This window comes from Staurois parvus, unplaced genomic scaffold, assembly GCF_062004578.1.
Source record: "Staurois parvus isolate SC_StPar_1 unplaced genomic scaffold, SC_StPar_1.0 ptg000886l, whole genome shotgun sequence".
NCBI lineage: Eukaryota > Metazoa > Chordata > Amphibia > Anura > Ranidae > Staurois > Staurois parvus.
This window is the reverse complement of record NW_028318682.1, coordinates 4,706,061-4,724,752: the sequence shown is the minus strand read 5'-3', so window position 1 is coordinate 4,724,752 and position 18,692 is coordinate 4,706,061. Positions and strand designations below refer to the sequence as shown.

At 41.4% G+C, this 18,692-nt stretch overlaps 1 protein-coding gene across 2 annotated transcripts in view; it reads right to left on the bottom strand.

Annotated features, from left to right (window-relative positions):
* Positions 1 to 18,692, bottom strand: part of EVA1A (eva-1 homolog A, regulator of programmed cell death) — a 576,027-nt gene that overhangs the window by 22,250 nt on the left and 535,085 nt on the right. For both annotated transcript variants that reach the window (XM_089656121.1, XM_089656120.1), the window contains one exon: positions 4,226 to 4,387. In XM_089656121.1, coding sequence (XP_089512247.1) covers positions 4,226 to 4,387 — 162 coding nt within the window. The remainder of the gene's footprint in view (positions 1 to 4,225; positions 4,388 to 18,692) is intronic.

Here is an 18,692-nt window from a genome sequence, read left to right as displayed (position 1 = left end):
AAGGAGGGCGAGAGGAAGGAGGGAAAAGGGAAAGCAAAAGGAAAAGGAAAAAAAGGGAAAGGAAAAAAAAGGGAAAGGAAAGGGAAAAAAAAAAAAAAAAGGAGAGAAGAGGAAAGGGAAAAAAAGGAAAGGGAAAAAAAGGAAAGGAAAAAAAAAAAAAAAAGGAAAAAAGGAGAGGAAAGGAAAGGGAAAAAAAAAAGGAAAGGAGAGGAGAGGAAAGGAAAAAAAAAGGAAAAGGAGAGGAAAGGGAAAAAAAAAAAAAAAAAAAGAGGAAAGGAAAGGGGAAAAAAAAAAAAAAAAAAAAAAAAAAAAAGAGAGGAGAGGAAAGGAAAGGGAAAAAAGAAAAAAAAAAAAAAAAAGGAAAGGAAAGGAGAGGAGAGGAAAGAAAAAAAAAAAGGAAAGGAAAAAAAAAAGGAAAGGAAAAAAAAAAGGAAAGGAAAAAAAAAAGGAAAGGAAAAAAAAAAGGAAAGGAGAGGAAAGGAAAGGGAAAAAAAAGGAAAGGAAAGGAAAGGAGAGGAAAGGAAAGGAAAGGAAAGGAAAGGAAAGGGAAAAAAAGGAAAGGAAAGGGGAAAAAAAAAGGAGAGGAAAGGAAAGGAAACAAACAAAGGAAAGGAAACAAACAAAGGAAAGGAAACAAACAAAGGAAAGGAAACAAACAAAGGAAAGGAAACAAATAAAGGAAAGGAAAGGAAAGGAAGAAAGGAAAGAAAGAAAAAAGGAAGAAAGGGAGGGAAGAAAGGTAGGAAAGAAAGGAACTGAAGGAAAAGAAGGAAGGGAAGAAAGGAACTGAAGGAAAGGAAAAGAAGAAAGAGGAAGGAAAGGAAGGGCAGGCAAGTAAAGAAGGACAGAGAGAAACAAACATTGCAGGGTAAAGAATATGAGAATGAAAATGTAAAGAAAAGTGGGAAAGGAGAGTGAAAGAGAAGGATGGAAAGGTAGAAGCATGTACAGTACATTTTATGGCTCTTGCCCATCACCATACTCTACAGTAATCTAGCCATAGAACACTTTTGATATATTCACATGTAATTTTTATGACTCTGTCCTGCACTGAGGCCACTGCATCTGCTCCTGTTATACAACCCTGCTCTGTATCAGGAGCCAATTAAGCCGCAGACAGACCTATTAATCATTTCCTCTTGTTTGTGCTTATTAAATTTAGGCAAAGCACCGTTTCCGCCTGTGACCTAGTAAGTCGGGGAAGTGAACATTAGGATTTTAGGTTATGCTTTTCATTCAGTAATTACCTCATAGAGCCCTGTTCTGTTTGTTCTGGGACTAGTGTCCTGTTCATAATAAACAATTCATTACAGATAGGGAGGGTGACTCTAGAATGAGATGGTGGAACTGGTAGAATCTGTATCTATTTTTCAGCAACATACAAGGCAATGCTTTAAATCTTGAAGCACAGCAATGAGTAGTGTCCCCACCCCATCCCACAACCCCACACACACTCTAGGGCCAATTTATCAAAAAGCCAATTAATGTAACAAATATTGGGTTGTGGAAAGAGAGCAGAGCACCAAACCCTCACTGGCAAATACGGTGGGGACGGCAGAATGTTGATCTGGGGGCAACCCAATCACTTTGGGGATTAGGAATATTTTTTTTCTCCCTGGTTATAGCCAACTAGACCACAATTTATAAAGGGTTTTTTTTTTAAACCTTCCTGTGAATCAACTGCAAGTTTTAGGGTTTGTTTGATTTCAGATTCAATCAGATTTTATTTGGATTTAAATTTTAACTTTTGTTCAACTATAATTAGGTGACATAAAATGCCTATAAAAAGGGTACTATACTACACACAGGACCCCAGACCTGCATGATAGACTGACAAATGGCGCTCAAACTTTATATTTGCCTTGATTTTACCCTTTCTTTTGTTGCGTCTCAGTGCTGCTGATCTCTGCAGCCTCTTTGCAGCTACTTCCGGACTACATGCACTTCACTAATAGTGCTATGCCCAAGAAATTGCATGCAGCTATCAGAAAGTGCATGACCAAGGACCTTCATGACAGGATAACTAGGTATTATTTTAATTAACACGGAAGATTACTGAAAAAAAGACTTTTGTAATCACATGACCATGTTAAAGATTCGATTTTAGTGATTGCGTTTACATACGGTCTCAGAGAAGCTGGGAGTCCATATAGTCCATATAGACTGAAAAACATAATTAAGCAATTTTTTTCCCATTCCTTTCCATGCAGAAACATCTGAGCCGTCTACCACATCAGGGTGTAGGTCAACATTGCTAATTACCTGCCATGCCAATGATTGAGCATGTTCATGAATGCAAGTACACACACCTTACGCTAGGTTTAGACATGCATCTAAACCTGCCACTTCATGTTCAGATCGCTTTTCAGAGGCGATAGACAGGAGGTGATGTGATGCTTCAGCCGTCAAACTTCCTGACCATGGCTTGTGAACACCCCCTTTTTCTGGCACTGCAGCTTAAGGACAGGAGGGCCACTAATGTGTCTAAGCCATGAGTTAACACCCCCCCCCCCCCAAAACGCATGTCTAAACTTAAACTACGAGTTTGCAAGTAAAAAAAAACAAATTCAGCAGGTTCCTTTTAACTTTTAATCACCACTTTGTTATGCAAAATGTTTTTTTCCCCCTTAGGCTCCATTCACACTAGGTTTTTTCAAATCGTGGGTGGAATTGCTGCGATTCTGGCGACACTTTGAAAAAGCACAATAAAAGTGTGAATATGCACAATTGCGCTTTCATGTGCCATTTATTTCAATGGCAGTTAAAAATGCAGGGCGTTTTTGCCGCAATCACGGTGCATTTTATTTTGCAGCAGATGCACCGCAATCGAACAAACAAAATCACGGGGTGTGCAACGACCAGAAAAGGTTCCGAAACCCCTTTCTGGGTGTCACGCTACCCACGGTTTTCTTGTGCGATTGCAGCAGGTTTCCCTTGTGGAAAAACGTGCCGCAATCACGGCAGAAAAGTCATGCATTCTTAGCTGCCATTGTAATAAATGGCACCTGAAAATGCGATTACGCATTTTCAAATCATGGGCAGAATCACTGCAATTTGAAAAACCTAGTGTGAATGAACCCTAAGGACAAGACAAGTAAAGATGAAGAGGAGGACCATCAATATCTTCGAGGGAAACAATCACAGAAATGATGAACATGCCTTTGCAAAGACTCAAGACTCAAACAGAAGACATAATTTTGGAGAAACACTATCCATTTGGTCATCGTCGTCATCCTTACAAAAAGTGTTGGGGGAAATCACCCCAAGAGGTTCACAAATGTAATTTGTAAAAAATGCCACAGAGACTAACTTCCTCGCTCTATCAAAAATTAAATAATTTGGATCAAGCGATTAGATAACTGTTCAGATGTTCATCTACCAAGAAGGTCAGTGTGGTTGTGTCATAATTGCACAGATACATTTATGTGGTCAATGTGGAACCACTACTGTCCTCCACTGTCCTGAATGTAGCCTGGCCGTCAACCACCTGGATTCCTGATTGACCATCCTGATGCAGTTGCAGATCAGCTGTTCAGAGTGGGGCACTCATGCATGCAATTTGACCAATTATTATTATTATACAGTATTTATAAAGCGCCAATAGTTCGCTCAGCGCTGTACATTACAAAGGGAGACAGAACATGTGACAGAACAATACCAATACAATGCAAAACATGAGGGGATTGGGGGCCCTGCTCTTTCGAGCTTACAATCTAGGAGGGAGGGGGTGGTGGCACAGGAGGAGATAGCTGTGGGGGATGGAGTGGTAGGAAGAGTGGAGGAGGTCGGCAAGTTAGCAGGGGGTGGGGTAGGCTTCCCTGAAGAGATGGGTTTTCAGGGTGCGCCTAAAGGAGAGGAGAGTAGGTGATAATCTGATGGGTTGGGGCAGGGAGTTCCAGAGGATGGGTGACACCCTGGAGAAGTCCTGGAGGCGGGCATGGGAGGAGGAGACCAGGGAACTAGAGAGAAGGAGGTCTTGTGAGGAGCGGAGTGTGCATGCTGGGCGGTACTTGGATATTAGGTCAGTGATGTAGTTCGGGGCAGTATGGTGGACAGCTTTGTACGTCAGCGTTAGGATTTTGAATTTGATCCGTTGCGCAATCGGAAGCCAGTGGAGGGATTGGCAGAGTAAAGCATGTTTACTCCATTCTGCTGAACCCAAGTTTAAATGAAACAAGCTTTGAATATCCATTTTCTTTTCTTTGTACGTTGAATGGTAGTGTACCTGGTAGAACGTGTTCAGTTATGAAGGCAGGGTCTGGGAAGAAGGCCCCATCCCCAATCACATTGCGATCATGAAGTCCAGGCCGCTCTGGGAAGCGAGTTTGCCGCACTCCGTGGTAATTTGTTGACTTTGGCTGAGATTCATACAGCAGTTTCTTTGGGACTGAAAGGAAACGGAGAAGAAAAAAAAAATCATTAAAAGCAGTTTAAGTATCTAGTCCATAAAGTCCTAATCTTATGGACCATTAATCTAAAACAAAGTTTATTTTTGTTACATTAGATTAAATTCCATTTGTGAGACACCAAGAGTGCAGAATGTGTCCAGTCATCCACAAGTCATGTATGCAGCATAGGAGCTACTAATACCAGTCACATATGTTACAGCTATTATTCAGTCATAATTCCTTATTACAATCCTTTGATTATGTTTTGCTAAATTGCCATATGCATGTCTTCCTTTTTAGTAATTTGTTCTTACTGATTGCCAAAAATAATCAAGCTGTAGTTTGGATGACACATGTTGAACTCCAGACAACTAAATACACAGTTGAAATAAATATATAGAAGTGGTTTTAGCTTCCAAAGTTTTTGTATTTCTGTCCATGCAGTCTTGAGACTTGCACAGCCCAGTCAGACAGCACAGCCAGATTGGTGACCTTACTTTTTTCTACTGCAGTTAGCCAATGCAGCTAGGTCACCTCCATCCCCAGCCAGTGCCGCAACATCAGATTGATGAACTCATCTTTGTTTTCTCCTCCTGTCAGCAAACCTGCATGGGACAAGCTTGACTTTTCTCAACTTCTTCCCCTCCCTATTTCAGTCTACGTTTTCTACTGTATAGGGGAGAGGAGGCTGTTGGAGGAAGTTGGGGGGGATTAAGTTTGCCTTGCAGTGACAAGGCATGGTTTCACTTTAGAAAATGCTGGTGAACTATATATGATATAAAAATGTGAATACATTTTTTTGTTTTAAAAATGTGTCCACCCAAAACGTTTTTTTTTGGTTTTGGATAGAGTGGGGAAGAACAAGAACCCCTGTTAAGTTATTCCTGCTATCCCCAGATCCATTGGAGAGTTCCCCTCATTTCCAGGACAGGAAGTGAGGATGAATCAATCTAACATTACTAAAGAAAATCAAATGTATATATGCCTGTCTTAGAGTAGGGCAGGATAGAACCCCTGTGTGGTTTTTATTCTCATCTGTGTCTCTATTAAAGCAGACCTTCACTCAAATTTTTCTAGTTTACATAATATTGCGCCCTCCTTTCATATAATTGCAACATTTTTTTTCTTTTAACAAAGAAGCTGGCACCTTTGCCTTTTTTGCATTCTTCGGAGGCACCCGCTTCATGCATCTCAGGAGGCTTCAGGGCAATTTAGAACAGATAAGCATGCTCAGGGAGCATCGTCAGGGGACTGGATGCAGGAATCTGGAAGGAACAGTTGGCTTCCGATGATGTAGGAAGACACGAGCTATTGAGGATCACAGAACTCTCACACTCACGATAGAGTGGGTGCCCTCTGAAGAGTGTTCTGCATTTGCAATGAATGCATTTGACAGGTGGTGAGGAGGGGTTATATCACCTTCTCACTGCCTGCTTTACAACTACCATGTTGCACTGCCACACTGCACTAGCACTATCATGTTGCATGCGGCTGTGGTGCTGCCCTGATGAAGCAGTGCCGCTTGTCAAACTGTTTACTCCAAGTTAAAAATTCAAGCAAAGCCACCCCATGTGAACAGCCCTGGCTAGCTGTTCTTTTACAGTTTGGGTAAGTGGCAGACAAGATAAAAATAGCAGCAAGGGACATGACTAGGATAGTTCAGATACACCTTCTAATATATGAAAGAAATCCTCCTGCGCACAAAAGGGAAGTGATAAATGTAACTAAAGCTATCCGCTGCTGACACCCCAGACTGATACCTAAAAACAGTGATAAACAATAATTTTCAAAAGTGGTGCAGCGCTGAAAATATTAGATAAATACCGAAATAATACTAATATATAATGTGCCCCAATATATAATTGATAATTCAATAAACGTGCATACTGTGCCCAAACAATGTGACCTCAATAAATACGTGAAAATTAAAGATGCTCAAATAGACTCCTCTAAAAGGATTATAAAACTAAACACAAACCCCTCAACCCAGGGGGTATCTACACTGTGATTGGTGCAAACGTGAATAAACACAGCAAATAAATAGATTCCAAAAAAAAGTCCATAAATAAATCAGATCATAAGTGCTTCAAAATCCTGAAAATCATGCAACGTGGCAATGCTGACGATAATCCGTGAACAGTGTCAGCACACTTTATCCACACTGGCTAAAATGCCTCCTCACCTCCTTTCATCGACCCAATGGGCCACTTCGCTTTCAGGATCACAACTGGATCCTACTCCAGACCTGGCTGGCAGTATTTCACCTGTAGTTCCTCTGAATAGCACTTCAGGGCTCTCAGGATGGATCAATCTATAATTCTCACCCATGCTTACGGTGAGTGAGAAAGAAATCTTCCATAGTGTAGTAATTGAGATAAAGGTCTCCTTTATTAAATATATAAAATGCCCACTCACGTTTTATCCCCAATATAGATACTCCTCTGTCCTCATGTATGGGTGTACTGCATGGGTTAGGGTTTTTTTTTGGGTGTTCCAAGATGGCGTCCAACGCTGGATGTGCGTCACCGCGCACCGGAAACTGCGTCACGACCCAGTGTGGATAAAGTATGCTGACACTGTTCACGGATTATCGTCACCATTGGCTCGTTGCATGATTTTCAGGATTTTGAAGCACTTATGATCTGATTTAAGGACTTTTTTTAGAATCTATTTTCTGTGTTTATTCACGTTTGCACCAATCACAGTGTAGATACCCCCTGGGTTGAGGGGTTTGTGTTTAGTTGCTTTATAATCCTTTTAGGAGAAGTCTATTTGAGCATCTTTATTTTCACGTATTTATTGAGGTCACATTGTTTGGGCACAGTATGTACGTTTATTGAATTCTCAATTATATAGCTCGAAAGAGCAGGGCCCTCGATCCCCTCATGTTTTGCATTGTATTGGTATTGTTCTGTCACATGTTCTGTCTCCCTTTGTAATGTACAGCGCTGAGCGAACTATTGGCGCTTTATAAATACTGTATAATAATAATAATAATATATTGGGGCACATTATAGATTAGTATTATTTTGGTATTTATCTTATATTTTCAGCGCTGCACCATTTTTGAGAATTCCAGATACACCTTCTGTTGCCTATGTAAAAGAAAAACAAAAAGAGGGCACACCAGCCTAGTGCATGATCGTAAAAAATATATTTATTGAAAGATTCAAAAGTAGGTATCATACTCACAATGGACTTATAAAACCACCTGTTGCCTATGCCCACTCTAAACCGCCCCCCATTTCCACCCCCTTATTTCCTTAAATAACGACATCAACACCCAAAATGGAGCAAATTGCCAAAATCGGCCCTTTATTAAACAAAACCATAAATAACAAGCAAAACATTCACCATTATAAACAATCCACCTCCAAGAACAGTTGCGGATCCTTGACGATGACACCTCCATTTTGGAGTCCGTGGTACCATTAAGCTAGGCTCTATACCCATCCGCTAAACACCACCTCGGAGACTATCCTAACTGACCACAGACCCCTACCAACCTTACCTCCACGGTCAGTCTAAACTGAACCAGACCATCCGGAGGGCTCCATACCCAAGATGGGTCCCACCGTTTTACCAACATACACGTTTTTAGACCCCCATAAAGGACCCCAACTGCACCCCACCTCCTACAAACCAAGCCAACCCAATTACCAGGACAGGAAGGAGGGACGTTCCACCGATGGATTTCCAGCTTGCAAGTGATGCCCTTCACTCCACCCACCCCCCCCAACTCTTCTCTCGTCAGCTCCTCCCATCACCCCGTCCACTCTACCAATCCGGTAAATGTGCTCAGATTTCAAATATCAACCGCACCTTAACCCTATCCTGTCAGGTTTTACTTCCACCCTGTTATGTATGCCCTGCGCTTATTCTCTCCTTTCAAAGCTTGTCTGGAGTGGTGCCTGAGGACGACGACACTCATCTTTCTATGCTGCATAAACATACTCACAACCCCCGCTGATCCAAACATAAATAGCAAATGAACTGTATTTTTGTAGGCAAGGGTAAAGTTCCTCATTAAAAAGTTCCTTCATTCCCTGCCTGGTAATAATGTTGTCACCAGGACAGGAAGTGAAGGAAAATCTCTCCATCGGAGCCGCGGACAGCAGTGAAAACTCAGCTAGAGTTCTAATCCTTTTCTACTCTATCCAAATCTAGAAACAAAAGTTTTTGGTATGACATACACTTTATTTATTCCAAAATGTTAATACGCACACAAGTATTTTATGTTGCATGAAAATTGGAAAACTGCTTAGTCTTTTCTTTGCAGGCTCTTAATGTTCTAAATGTATTTTTTTTTTAAATCAGATTTCCTTCCACAGTCTGTGTGGTTCTTGACCCCTTTTCCTTGGAAACGTCTGCCGCACCAGTTTATGGGGATGCCAGACAATGCTCCCTTTGTGTTCAGACTAAATAAACTCTCCTTTTGGTGATTACACAACCAGTTCCAAAACGCAATTTGCTTTGACTCACATTGTGGTGTTTGGAGAGGGCACAATCCACAATGACGCTTTATAGAAACAATCACAATCATACAATTACTTGAATTGCCTGAACACAGTAAAAAAAAAAAAAAAGTAATTTTAAATTTTAGGAAATTTTGAGGAGGGTAGAGTAACAATAATGGCAATTTCTTTTTATCCTCATCCTTTTATTTCACGGTGGCTGAGTCACCTAACTAGAACAACCAAAGTGGAGCAATTTTGTTCTGAATCACTTCCTATTGAATGTCTAGGAACGATATGTATTACTGCTGTGTATGTATTACTGCTATGGATTTTTTGGAGCAGGTTATCATTAGGCGATGATGTCACAGACTAGGCCTCATTTGCCCAAGTGCCAGAAATAAAATCTGCATGAACTGCATCATATCACTCAAGTGGAAAATGAAAGAGTGAACTGAAATAACTTATTTTCCAGTACAGGTGGAATGCAGGGGCGGACTGAATTTGGAAACTCTGGCACTGTCCGAGGGCCCGGGGCCAGTAGGGGGCCCCATGAGATGCCCCTGGTACCTTTTTCATAGGCTTTTTTGAGTTTGGGCAAGGACACGGGCCCCACGATCCCCTATTGCCCAGGGGCCCCACGAGTTGTCAGTCTGCCCCTGGTGGAATGTGATTCATTTTTCTAAGGCCGGCCATACATGGGACGATTTTCAAACGATTTTTTATTTGAAGATCAGACCTAAGAATAATAGGCTGATTTTCGCTGTTAGTGGGGCAATGGCACAGGCCAATTTTCGTGGTTCCTCCCCATTTAGTTTATTGGGCATGCTGGAAAATTTGTGAAAAACGACAGATTTTCAAAATCATTAGTGGCACCATTGGATTACAGAACAAACAATGTTTTCGATCGAAAAATAGTTCAGAATTCCATCCATGTATGGCCTGCTTAAGAGGTCAAGTGTGGTTACAATTTTAGACTCTTTGAGAGCAGGTTCACACTGGGGTCCTGTGGTTTGTCCACAAAGCGATTGTATGTGCAGTTTACCTGCGGTTTTAACTGCGATTCTATTGACTTCTATTAGGCCATGCAGTTTCATGAATGAGCATCAAAGTCCTGCATGCTGTATCTTGGATGCACTTTCAGAAAATGCATGGTCTAATAGACGTGAATGAGAGCGCTCCTAAAACCATGGGTAAACAGCACATATAATCATATTGCAGCCAAACCGCAGCACACCAGTGTAAGCCCACTCAAGAAATGAGAAATGAAGCCTCCAGCCGATGTAGCAGGTTATTCTGCTGTCAGATCTTAAAACAATGAGACATCTCCATTGCAAACCTATACACCTTTATTAGTGCAATGTCAAATCAGTCAAGTAATCCAATGTTACGGGGCATACAGGCTCCTTTCCTCAAGGCGACAAAGGGTCACTGTCGCCTTGAAGAATGGACCCCACATGTCCTTGAAACATGGCGTCTCATCATTTTACTGTGGTTTATGCAGCAGCATCTGCTACAGTCACTACAACCACCCATCTGTTACCAAGGTCAAACAGGAAGGAGTGCAGCCCTCATCTTCTAATATAAGGCTATCAGATCATGGCTTGACGGATGGGCTTGATTGACAGGGTGTCTGAAGGAAAATCGGTTTGTCTTGTTCTTGCTGAATAAAGTTGTCCATAGATGGATAGAAATTCGGGAAGTTTAGCAGGAACCAGACAAATTTTAATCCATCTATGGCCGTTCACACTTGACAGAAGCCCAAGGATGTTGGGGATTTTTCATTCGATCAGCAGCTGCAGCCAATTGGTTGTGGCACTGATCAGTGTATTTTGAGGAGTCTATGCTGTCAGCATACAATAGCACAGTGGGGAATATTCCTCCTTCCACTTTGAATACTTTTTCAAGGCACTGTACACAAGCATACCCCTTGCAATTTTTCACATTGTCATGTTAAAATCCCAATAAAATACATTTACATTTTTGGTTGCAAGTGATAGACCAACACAAAGTAGCACACAACTGCGAAGTGGAAGGAAAATGAAAAATGGTTTTCAACATTTGTTTACTAATAAATATCTGAAAAGTGTGGCATGCATTTGTATTCAGCCCCCTTTACTCTGATAACCCGAACTAAAATCTAGTTTAACCAATTGCCTTCAGAAGTCACCTAATTAGTAAATAGAGTCCACCTGTGTGTAATTTAATCTCAGTATAAATACAGATGTTCTATGAAGCCCTCAGGTTTGTTAGAGAACATTAGTGAACAAACAGCATCATGAAGGCCAAGGAACACACCAGACAGGTCAGGGATAAAGTTGTGGAGAAGTTCAAAGCTTGGGATTTTTTTTATAACCTAGCCCTGCTTTAATCAACTCACGGAGCACCGTTCAAACCATCATCCGAAAATGGAAAGAGTATGGCACAACTGTAAACCTACCAAGACATGGCCGTCCACCTAAACGGACAGGTCGGGCAAAGAGAGCATTGTTCAGAGAAGGAGCCAAGAGGCCCATGGGAACTCTGGAGGACCTGCAGAGATCCACAGCTCAGGTGGGAGAATTTGTCCATAGGACAACTATTAGTTGTACACTCCACAAATCTGGCCTTTATGGAAGAGTGGCAAGAAGAAAGCCATTGTTGAAAGAAAGCCATAAGAAGTCCTGTTTGCAGTTTGCTAGAAGCCATGTGAGGAACACGGCAAACTTGTTCTGGTCAGGATGAGACAAAAATTGAACTTTTGGGCCTAAAAGCAAAACGCTATATGTGGAGGAAAACTAACACTGCACATCACCCTGAACACGCCATCGCCACCGTGAAACATGGTGGAAGCAGCCTCATGTTGTGTGGATGCTTTTCTTCAGCAGGGACAAGGAAGCTGATCAGAGTTGGTGGGAAGATGGATGGAGCCAAATTCAGGGCAATCTTAGAAGAAAAGCTGTTAGAGTCTTAAAAAGTCTTGAGATTGGGGTGGAGGTTCACATTCCAGCAGGACAATGACCCTAAACATACAGCCAGAGCTACAATGGAATGGTTTAGATCAAAGCATATTCCTGTGTTAGAATGGCCCACTCAAAGTCCAGACCTAAATCCAATTTAGAATTTGTGGCAAGACTTGAAAATTGCTGTTCACAGACATTCTCCATCCAATCTGACAGAGCTTGAGCTATTTTGCAAAGAAGAATGGGCAAAAATGTCCCTCTCGAGATGTGCAAAGCTGGAAGAGACATCCCCAAAAAGACTTGCAGCTATAATTGAAGGGAAAAGGTGGCTCTGAATACAAATGCATGCCACACTTGGTTTCAGATTTATTTCTAATAAATCTTGACAATTTATCATTTTCCTTCCACTTCACAATTTTGTGCCACTTTGTTTTGGTCTATCACATAAAATATATTTATGTTTTTGGTTGTAACATGACAAAATGTGGGAAATTTCAAGGGGTTTGAATACTTTTTCAAGGCACTGTAGATCAGGGAATCCATTTGCTGCTTTTTTTTAAATCACCCCACTAGTGATCGATCTATGCCTAGTCTATATCGATTCTAGCGGTTGTCCTTCAAGTATGGCTAGAATTCAGATTCTCAATACATTCAATAACTTGATGAATATTATTCAAAAGTACCTTAAAATTATATTTTACTGTTTAAATAAAATTTCGCAGTGAATGGACCATGATTAGAAATTTGTCTATTCGTAAAATCTGGCAACCATGGGTAGATCATTTCCATCCCCCACTCTTTTGCTCCCTTGTTGATTGCTCCCTCCTGCTGGACATTATACTGCCAATGCAAATGTTCCGCAAGCCCAACTTGGGATTATGACCCTCTCCTTTCCGCATCTCCCCTTATTCTCTCCCCTGACTTCCTTTTTCTCGATCTTAATTTTCGCACTGCTTGCCTGTTTTTTTAGGCATCTGGGGTCCCCAAGTTATTTACACAGTATCACCATTGGTACCCAGTAGTAGTTTACTTTTTTGTTTGTGGTCAATACTGAATGAATTGATAAAAAAAAAAAAAAAAAAAAAAAAAAAAAACACTATCTACATTTCAATTTGATGCTTGGTTATTTTTTGGGGGTTTAGATGTAGCCTGACTTGTTATTTGGACCCATGTTAAATATGTACAATGTTTATGTATTGTATGTGATGAAAATCTTATTAAATACATTGAACGAGAAATTCGTTTATTCGAGAAAAAAAGGTTCTGTCCTTCAAATTTTCTCAACACTGCAGTTGAAAATTAATCTCGATTTGACCGCAATAGTGATTAGAAAATCAAATGAACATTCTTAAAACAAATATTTTTTAATGAAATTCTACTTGAATATGGCCAGCTTTAACATAGACCCTGCATGAAAATACAAGATCTGTTTATTTCTTAGCCCCTACTTCAGAATAAAAAAATGCAGATTAAAAGTTAAAAAATAAACTGCACAACGCAGGAGTGCATTCTCACTGGATTTGGAGTACAAAGCTTTCCAGGAGGTAGTGATGAGGCCTATTTTTTACAGGAAATAGCTGGAAGTCTGGGTCTAAGGTAAACATAGTTTCTTTTTTTTAAAGCTTTAATTAGCCCCCCACATGCAAGATAATAAAAAAAAAGCTAAGAAATAAGCAGACCGTACGTTTTTATTTACCTACTTTAAAAGGTGATTTCTGCTGCATCAGGGGAACCAGAAGGATGGGTGAGAGGAGGAATTACGACAGATGGAGTGCACAAGTAAGAAATGTGTACCTGTGTACAGTTGTGTGCAATACACCAAAGCTCCACACAGCAGGGGCAGACTGACAACTCATGGGGCCCCCGGGCAATAGGGGATCATGGGGCCCGTGTCCTTGCCCACACTCAAAGCACACCCAAAAAATCCTATAAAAAAAGGCAACGGGCATTTCATGGGGCCCTCTACTGACCCCGGGCCCTCGGGCAGTGCCCAAGTGCTCATATGGTCAGTCCGCCCCTGCTCCACAGTCATATAGTGTGCATCAAGTAATGGATGGACTCAACATCTGCCAATGCACGTGCACAAATTTATTGCATGCCTATGTCTTCAAGACCGAAAGTGAACGGAGATCACCCCAATGGGACGGAACAAAAAAACAACAGGAGCTTAAAAAAAGTTTAGGTCATATGTGTATAGTAAAAGACCAACTCTGGGTTATTGTTACACTTACCCTTATGGTAGAAAACCACCCCACCCACACCCACCGCATAAGTTAAATGCTCGATTAGCTAGGGGGGAAAAGAATTCAAGTCAAAACGCCTATATTATTCCTCCACCGATGCTCCTCCAGTTGCACAGAGAGGAGTAAAGCAAGCACTTTTCTCATTTCCTTTCCCTCCTAGCAAATTGCACATTTAACCCCTGCAGACCCAACTGTATCGGTAAATACAGTAAAGAGTAGGCTTTAAAACTCTCTTCCCATTATGCATTGCATTAATAAATGAATAGATGAAAAATAAGCAAACAATGATTGGTTAAACCCATAAGTCCTTTTTCCCCCCCACTGCCTATCCTTCGTCTAAGTAGATATGTATATTCCATGCCTGGCCAATCCCTACAGAAGTGGAGAATCACTGTGATAGCCTCTGCTGTCTTCTGTGTCCCATGCGGATTGGTTGCCTTGCTGCATAGTAACCACAGGAGGTCACTCACTGGGCAGAGCAGTCTCCTATTGGAGGAGATGGAGAGGCAGGCAGTGACATCACAATCTCCACCTTGTCCAATCAGAGAATGCCTTGCATTCACCAAGAAAAATACAAGGCGCTCTTTGAATGGTGCCCATGCTGAGCAAGCGATCCATTTTGCTTACAAGCAGAGCAGCTCCCTGGCACAGGACCCAGAAGACAGGGAGTATCACTGTAGTAGTGGCAGCTACTATATTAATTATCTGCTTTCACAGGGATCAGCCAGGGACAGAATATGAATAATTACATTGGTCCAAGCTTAACTATGCAAAAATAAACATACCTGGAATTAAACTAACAATAATATAAATGTTGGATAAAAAGCGTTGTGCAGTATAACACTCTTGATAGTAAAAAAAAGTGTTATACTGAAAAGAGGGACAACAGAGGAGGAAACATGAACAGAAGCTTTCAAAAGTTCCAAAAGAGGGACTGTTCCTCCAAATGAAGGGCAGTTGGAGCTGTGGGCCATACCTCAGTTTTAGATCTGTTGTCCCATGTGTGGTTCCACTGGGGATCATGAGCAACCTGTGTGGTCTTTGAATCTCTCTCCCACCACAGAAAACAATACCGTGCATCCTTGTTTCTTCCTTTCATATATGACAAACTTTTCATGATGGCATGATTATACCAGCACCATACCGCAGACCACCAACAGAGCTGCTCGTTAGATATGGTATAAAAACCACCCAAATGTCTCACCAATGCCCTGCTAGCTGGAGTCTCATTAGGCTGTGGTAGCAGAAACAAGGCGCTGACAAACAGCTCCACCGCGTGAAACGTACACAAATGTCTGGGAAAAGGTCCACGCTACAGTATATAAAAATAGTATATTCCTGCTTATAAACACTTTGTGCTCTCCAGCTTTTACGAAATGAACTACCAATGTCACATATGTTGAACATTACAAAGATGGAGAGGAAGCCAGCTTCTGCTTACCATAATTGCAGCATGTAGAGTGCATTTTCAGGAAAGAGATCTTTTCATTAGTATAATAATGAGTAACCCCAAAGTTTCTTTGTAATGTATTTAAAGGGCCCCCAGTTCAGTTTGCAAAACTAAAACGTGCCTCGGAGTTGGTTGTTGAGGTTAGAACCACTTTTTTTTTCCCCAAAAGTCTGAATGTTTACACAGCATGGTATTTTGCAATCGTGTTGCACGGTAAGGCTTTTTTTATTGTATTGTATGTTTTCAGACTTATTTCTTTTCTTGGAAATGCTGATCTAGCCTTAGGCTGCGAAAAAAGCCTACTATATCCAGCGCAACAGTCTTAACTGAGGATCAGGAACCAATCAGCATGGTTCCTAATCATGTGATTGCCATTGTCTTCAATTGTCACAGTATTAGACCTCATGCACATGGACGCTTACTGAGCTATAAAATCCCCAACTCTTTCTGGCACCTGGGAGCTGCACATGCCACATATAGCCACCAATACAATTGAATGGCTTTACACGCCCATGGTTGAGAAATGGCTGATGGCTTCTGCATTGGCATTTACTGGTGAATGCCTTTTCAGAGCTGTTCTCCAAACATCAAAATGATGTGTTCAGGTTGAAGCACCATACGCACATGCACTGATAAACGCCAATGCAGGGGCCATCAGCGTCTACCCTAGTATGGCCATGTACAGCTTTTCAATTGCTTTCTGCAGTCTGGTGCTGCCAATACACAGGGGTTTTCAGACTTCAGCACATAGGAGCTGCTAAGCATCCATGTGCACGAGGTCCTACTTTCTGTGTGGACTCATTGAGCGGCCTATTACACCAACCAAAGTTAAAATATTATAAAAAATAATCTGAGTACAAGTACACTGGGTGTTAAAACAACTGCTCCTGATGTTCATTTCTGAAAGCAAAAACAAAAAAAACGGGACGCTGGAAAACATTTGTAATGCGTTTACCTGTGTCAAGCGCTTGGACCGTTATTTAGTTAATCGGCCAAAAGAATATATGTTTTTGCCACGTTTGGTGTTTTTCTGTCGAAACACTCCTCTCCTGAATGTGACTCTTCTACATTCAGGATAAGAGCATAGTACTGCCTCTAAGCTCTGCTGCTCCTAACCACTGGTAAAAGCAAATGTTGCATGGACACATAGGCTCTTACGGAGTTCAGGGGGCTTTGACAAAAGAACACCAAAAGCTCCTAAACATGAGTTTAAGAGCAGCAGTGTGCATAAGGCCTTAAATTGGAACTATCCACTGTGGTCCTCTCTATTTTTGACAATCAAGCTGCTCAAAGCCTTGCCACAGGTTGACTGGAAAATACCAAGGACAGCTAAATCCAAATTCCTGATGATCGCCTATTGCACTTTGGCTTTTTACTGGACAGGTTTAGAATTCTAGAAGAAGAAATTAAATAAAAAGATAAAATGGATGACTTCAATTAACGTAAATGGAAATGATAGTAGGTTTAAGAAAGAATAATGACTGATCATTCCGAAGATTGAGAACCAGTAAGGTCACTAAGAATCAAATCCAACTTGTTAGCACCAACAGCCCTCTTATCAGGAGCCTTGCCTTAAGATTTCCCTCCTTTCTCCCAGTTCCCCATAAATAATACATCACCATCAGCAATGGGAGACCATTAGTATGCTTTAAAAATCCTCAGATCTTACTTTTGCTCATTTTTCATGAGCTGTGGTTGATATCAGGATGTCTGTCCTTGCTTTGGCTATCATGTTCGTCTAATAAATCAATAGAAACACTGCATGATTTGCTTTGTAGTTGAAGAAGTAGTTCTAATATGCAACCCTTGCCTCTGGATACCATTTTAAACTCTGGATATTTTGAATGGACGTTTATAAAACATAGCTCTGCCATTACATGCCGTGACGTGGCTCTTCACTACTTGCAGTGTCGTCTTCTACCCCCCTTTTAATTTATTTTTTTTTTTCTGGAGGGATACCCTTTTCCTGTGAGAAACAGCCTGCACATCTGCCTTTCTTACCTAGCCAAGAGTGACGTCTCCTCACTTGAAACCTTCTGGGGTACCCACATCACGTGTCCCAGAAGGCTTTGGGCTACATAGAACACATGCATGTGCAGTGGAACATCATCAGGGGGCCATCTCTTAAGAACCAGAAGAGACAGCTGGAATGATGAGATCAGTAAAAAAGATGATAGAACAGGATGCAGTGACTTTTGGAGGATTACAGCCAGCGCTGGAATTGCTGGGTGGGAGATTATGTTCATTCAGCTTTACCCAGCAGACCAGGTTAACCTTAAGAAAGAGAGGGAAAGGAGGGTTGAGAGTTCCTCTTTAACCACTTGTCTACCAGGCACATTTAACCCCTTCCTGCCCAGACCAATTTTCAGCTTTCTGCGCTCTCATACTTTGAAAGACAATTGCACGGTCATGCAACACTGTACCCAAACTAAATTTTTATCTTTTTGTTTAGACAAATAGAGCTCTCTTTTGGTGGTATTTGATCACCACTGGGGTTTTTATTTTTTGCTAAAACATAAAAAGACCACAAATATTGAAAAAATGTTTTTCTTAGTTTCAGTTATAAAGTTTTGTAAATAAGTAATTTTTCTCCTTCACTGATGGGCACTGATAGTGCCCATCAGTGACTCCTCATCAGTGCAGCCTGATAGATGGCACGGATTCAACTGATGGGCAGTGATTGCCAGCACACATGGGCACTATTGGCCACACTGATGGGGCTACACTGAACTGATGATCGGGGCACTGATCAGTGTCCTGGTGATCAGTGTAGATGTCCCCCTGCAAAATGCTGCTTACCAGCTTTCTTCTCCTCGTGCTGAGGAGAGGATTGCCAATAACCGGCATTTCCCATTTACCCTGTGATTGGACACAGCTGGTCACATGGTAAAAGCAGCTGTGATTGGCCTGCTCTTTAGTCTTGTGATCAGCTGTGTCTGAAGGAGATCTGCTGTTTGAGCAGAAAATTCATGTCAAAATGATCTTAAAATGCTTACGTCACACATTTTCAAGCATTTCTATTGAAGTCTATGGGGCCAAAAATGCTTTAATCTACCAAAAAGAACCTCATGTACTTTTTTGAGCGACAGGCATTTTGCTTCAGGTGACAGAATGCTCATATGTGAACAGGGGCCATTGAAATGAATAGGATTGGTCTTGTTGAGCGTTTTAGAGCTACAAGCTTCAAGCAGAAAATCGCTCCAGTGTGAATGGGG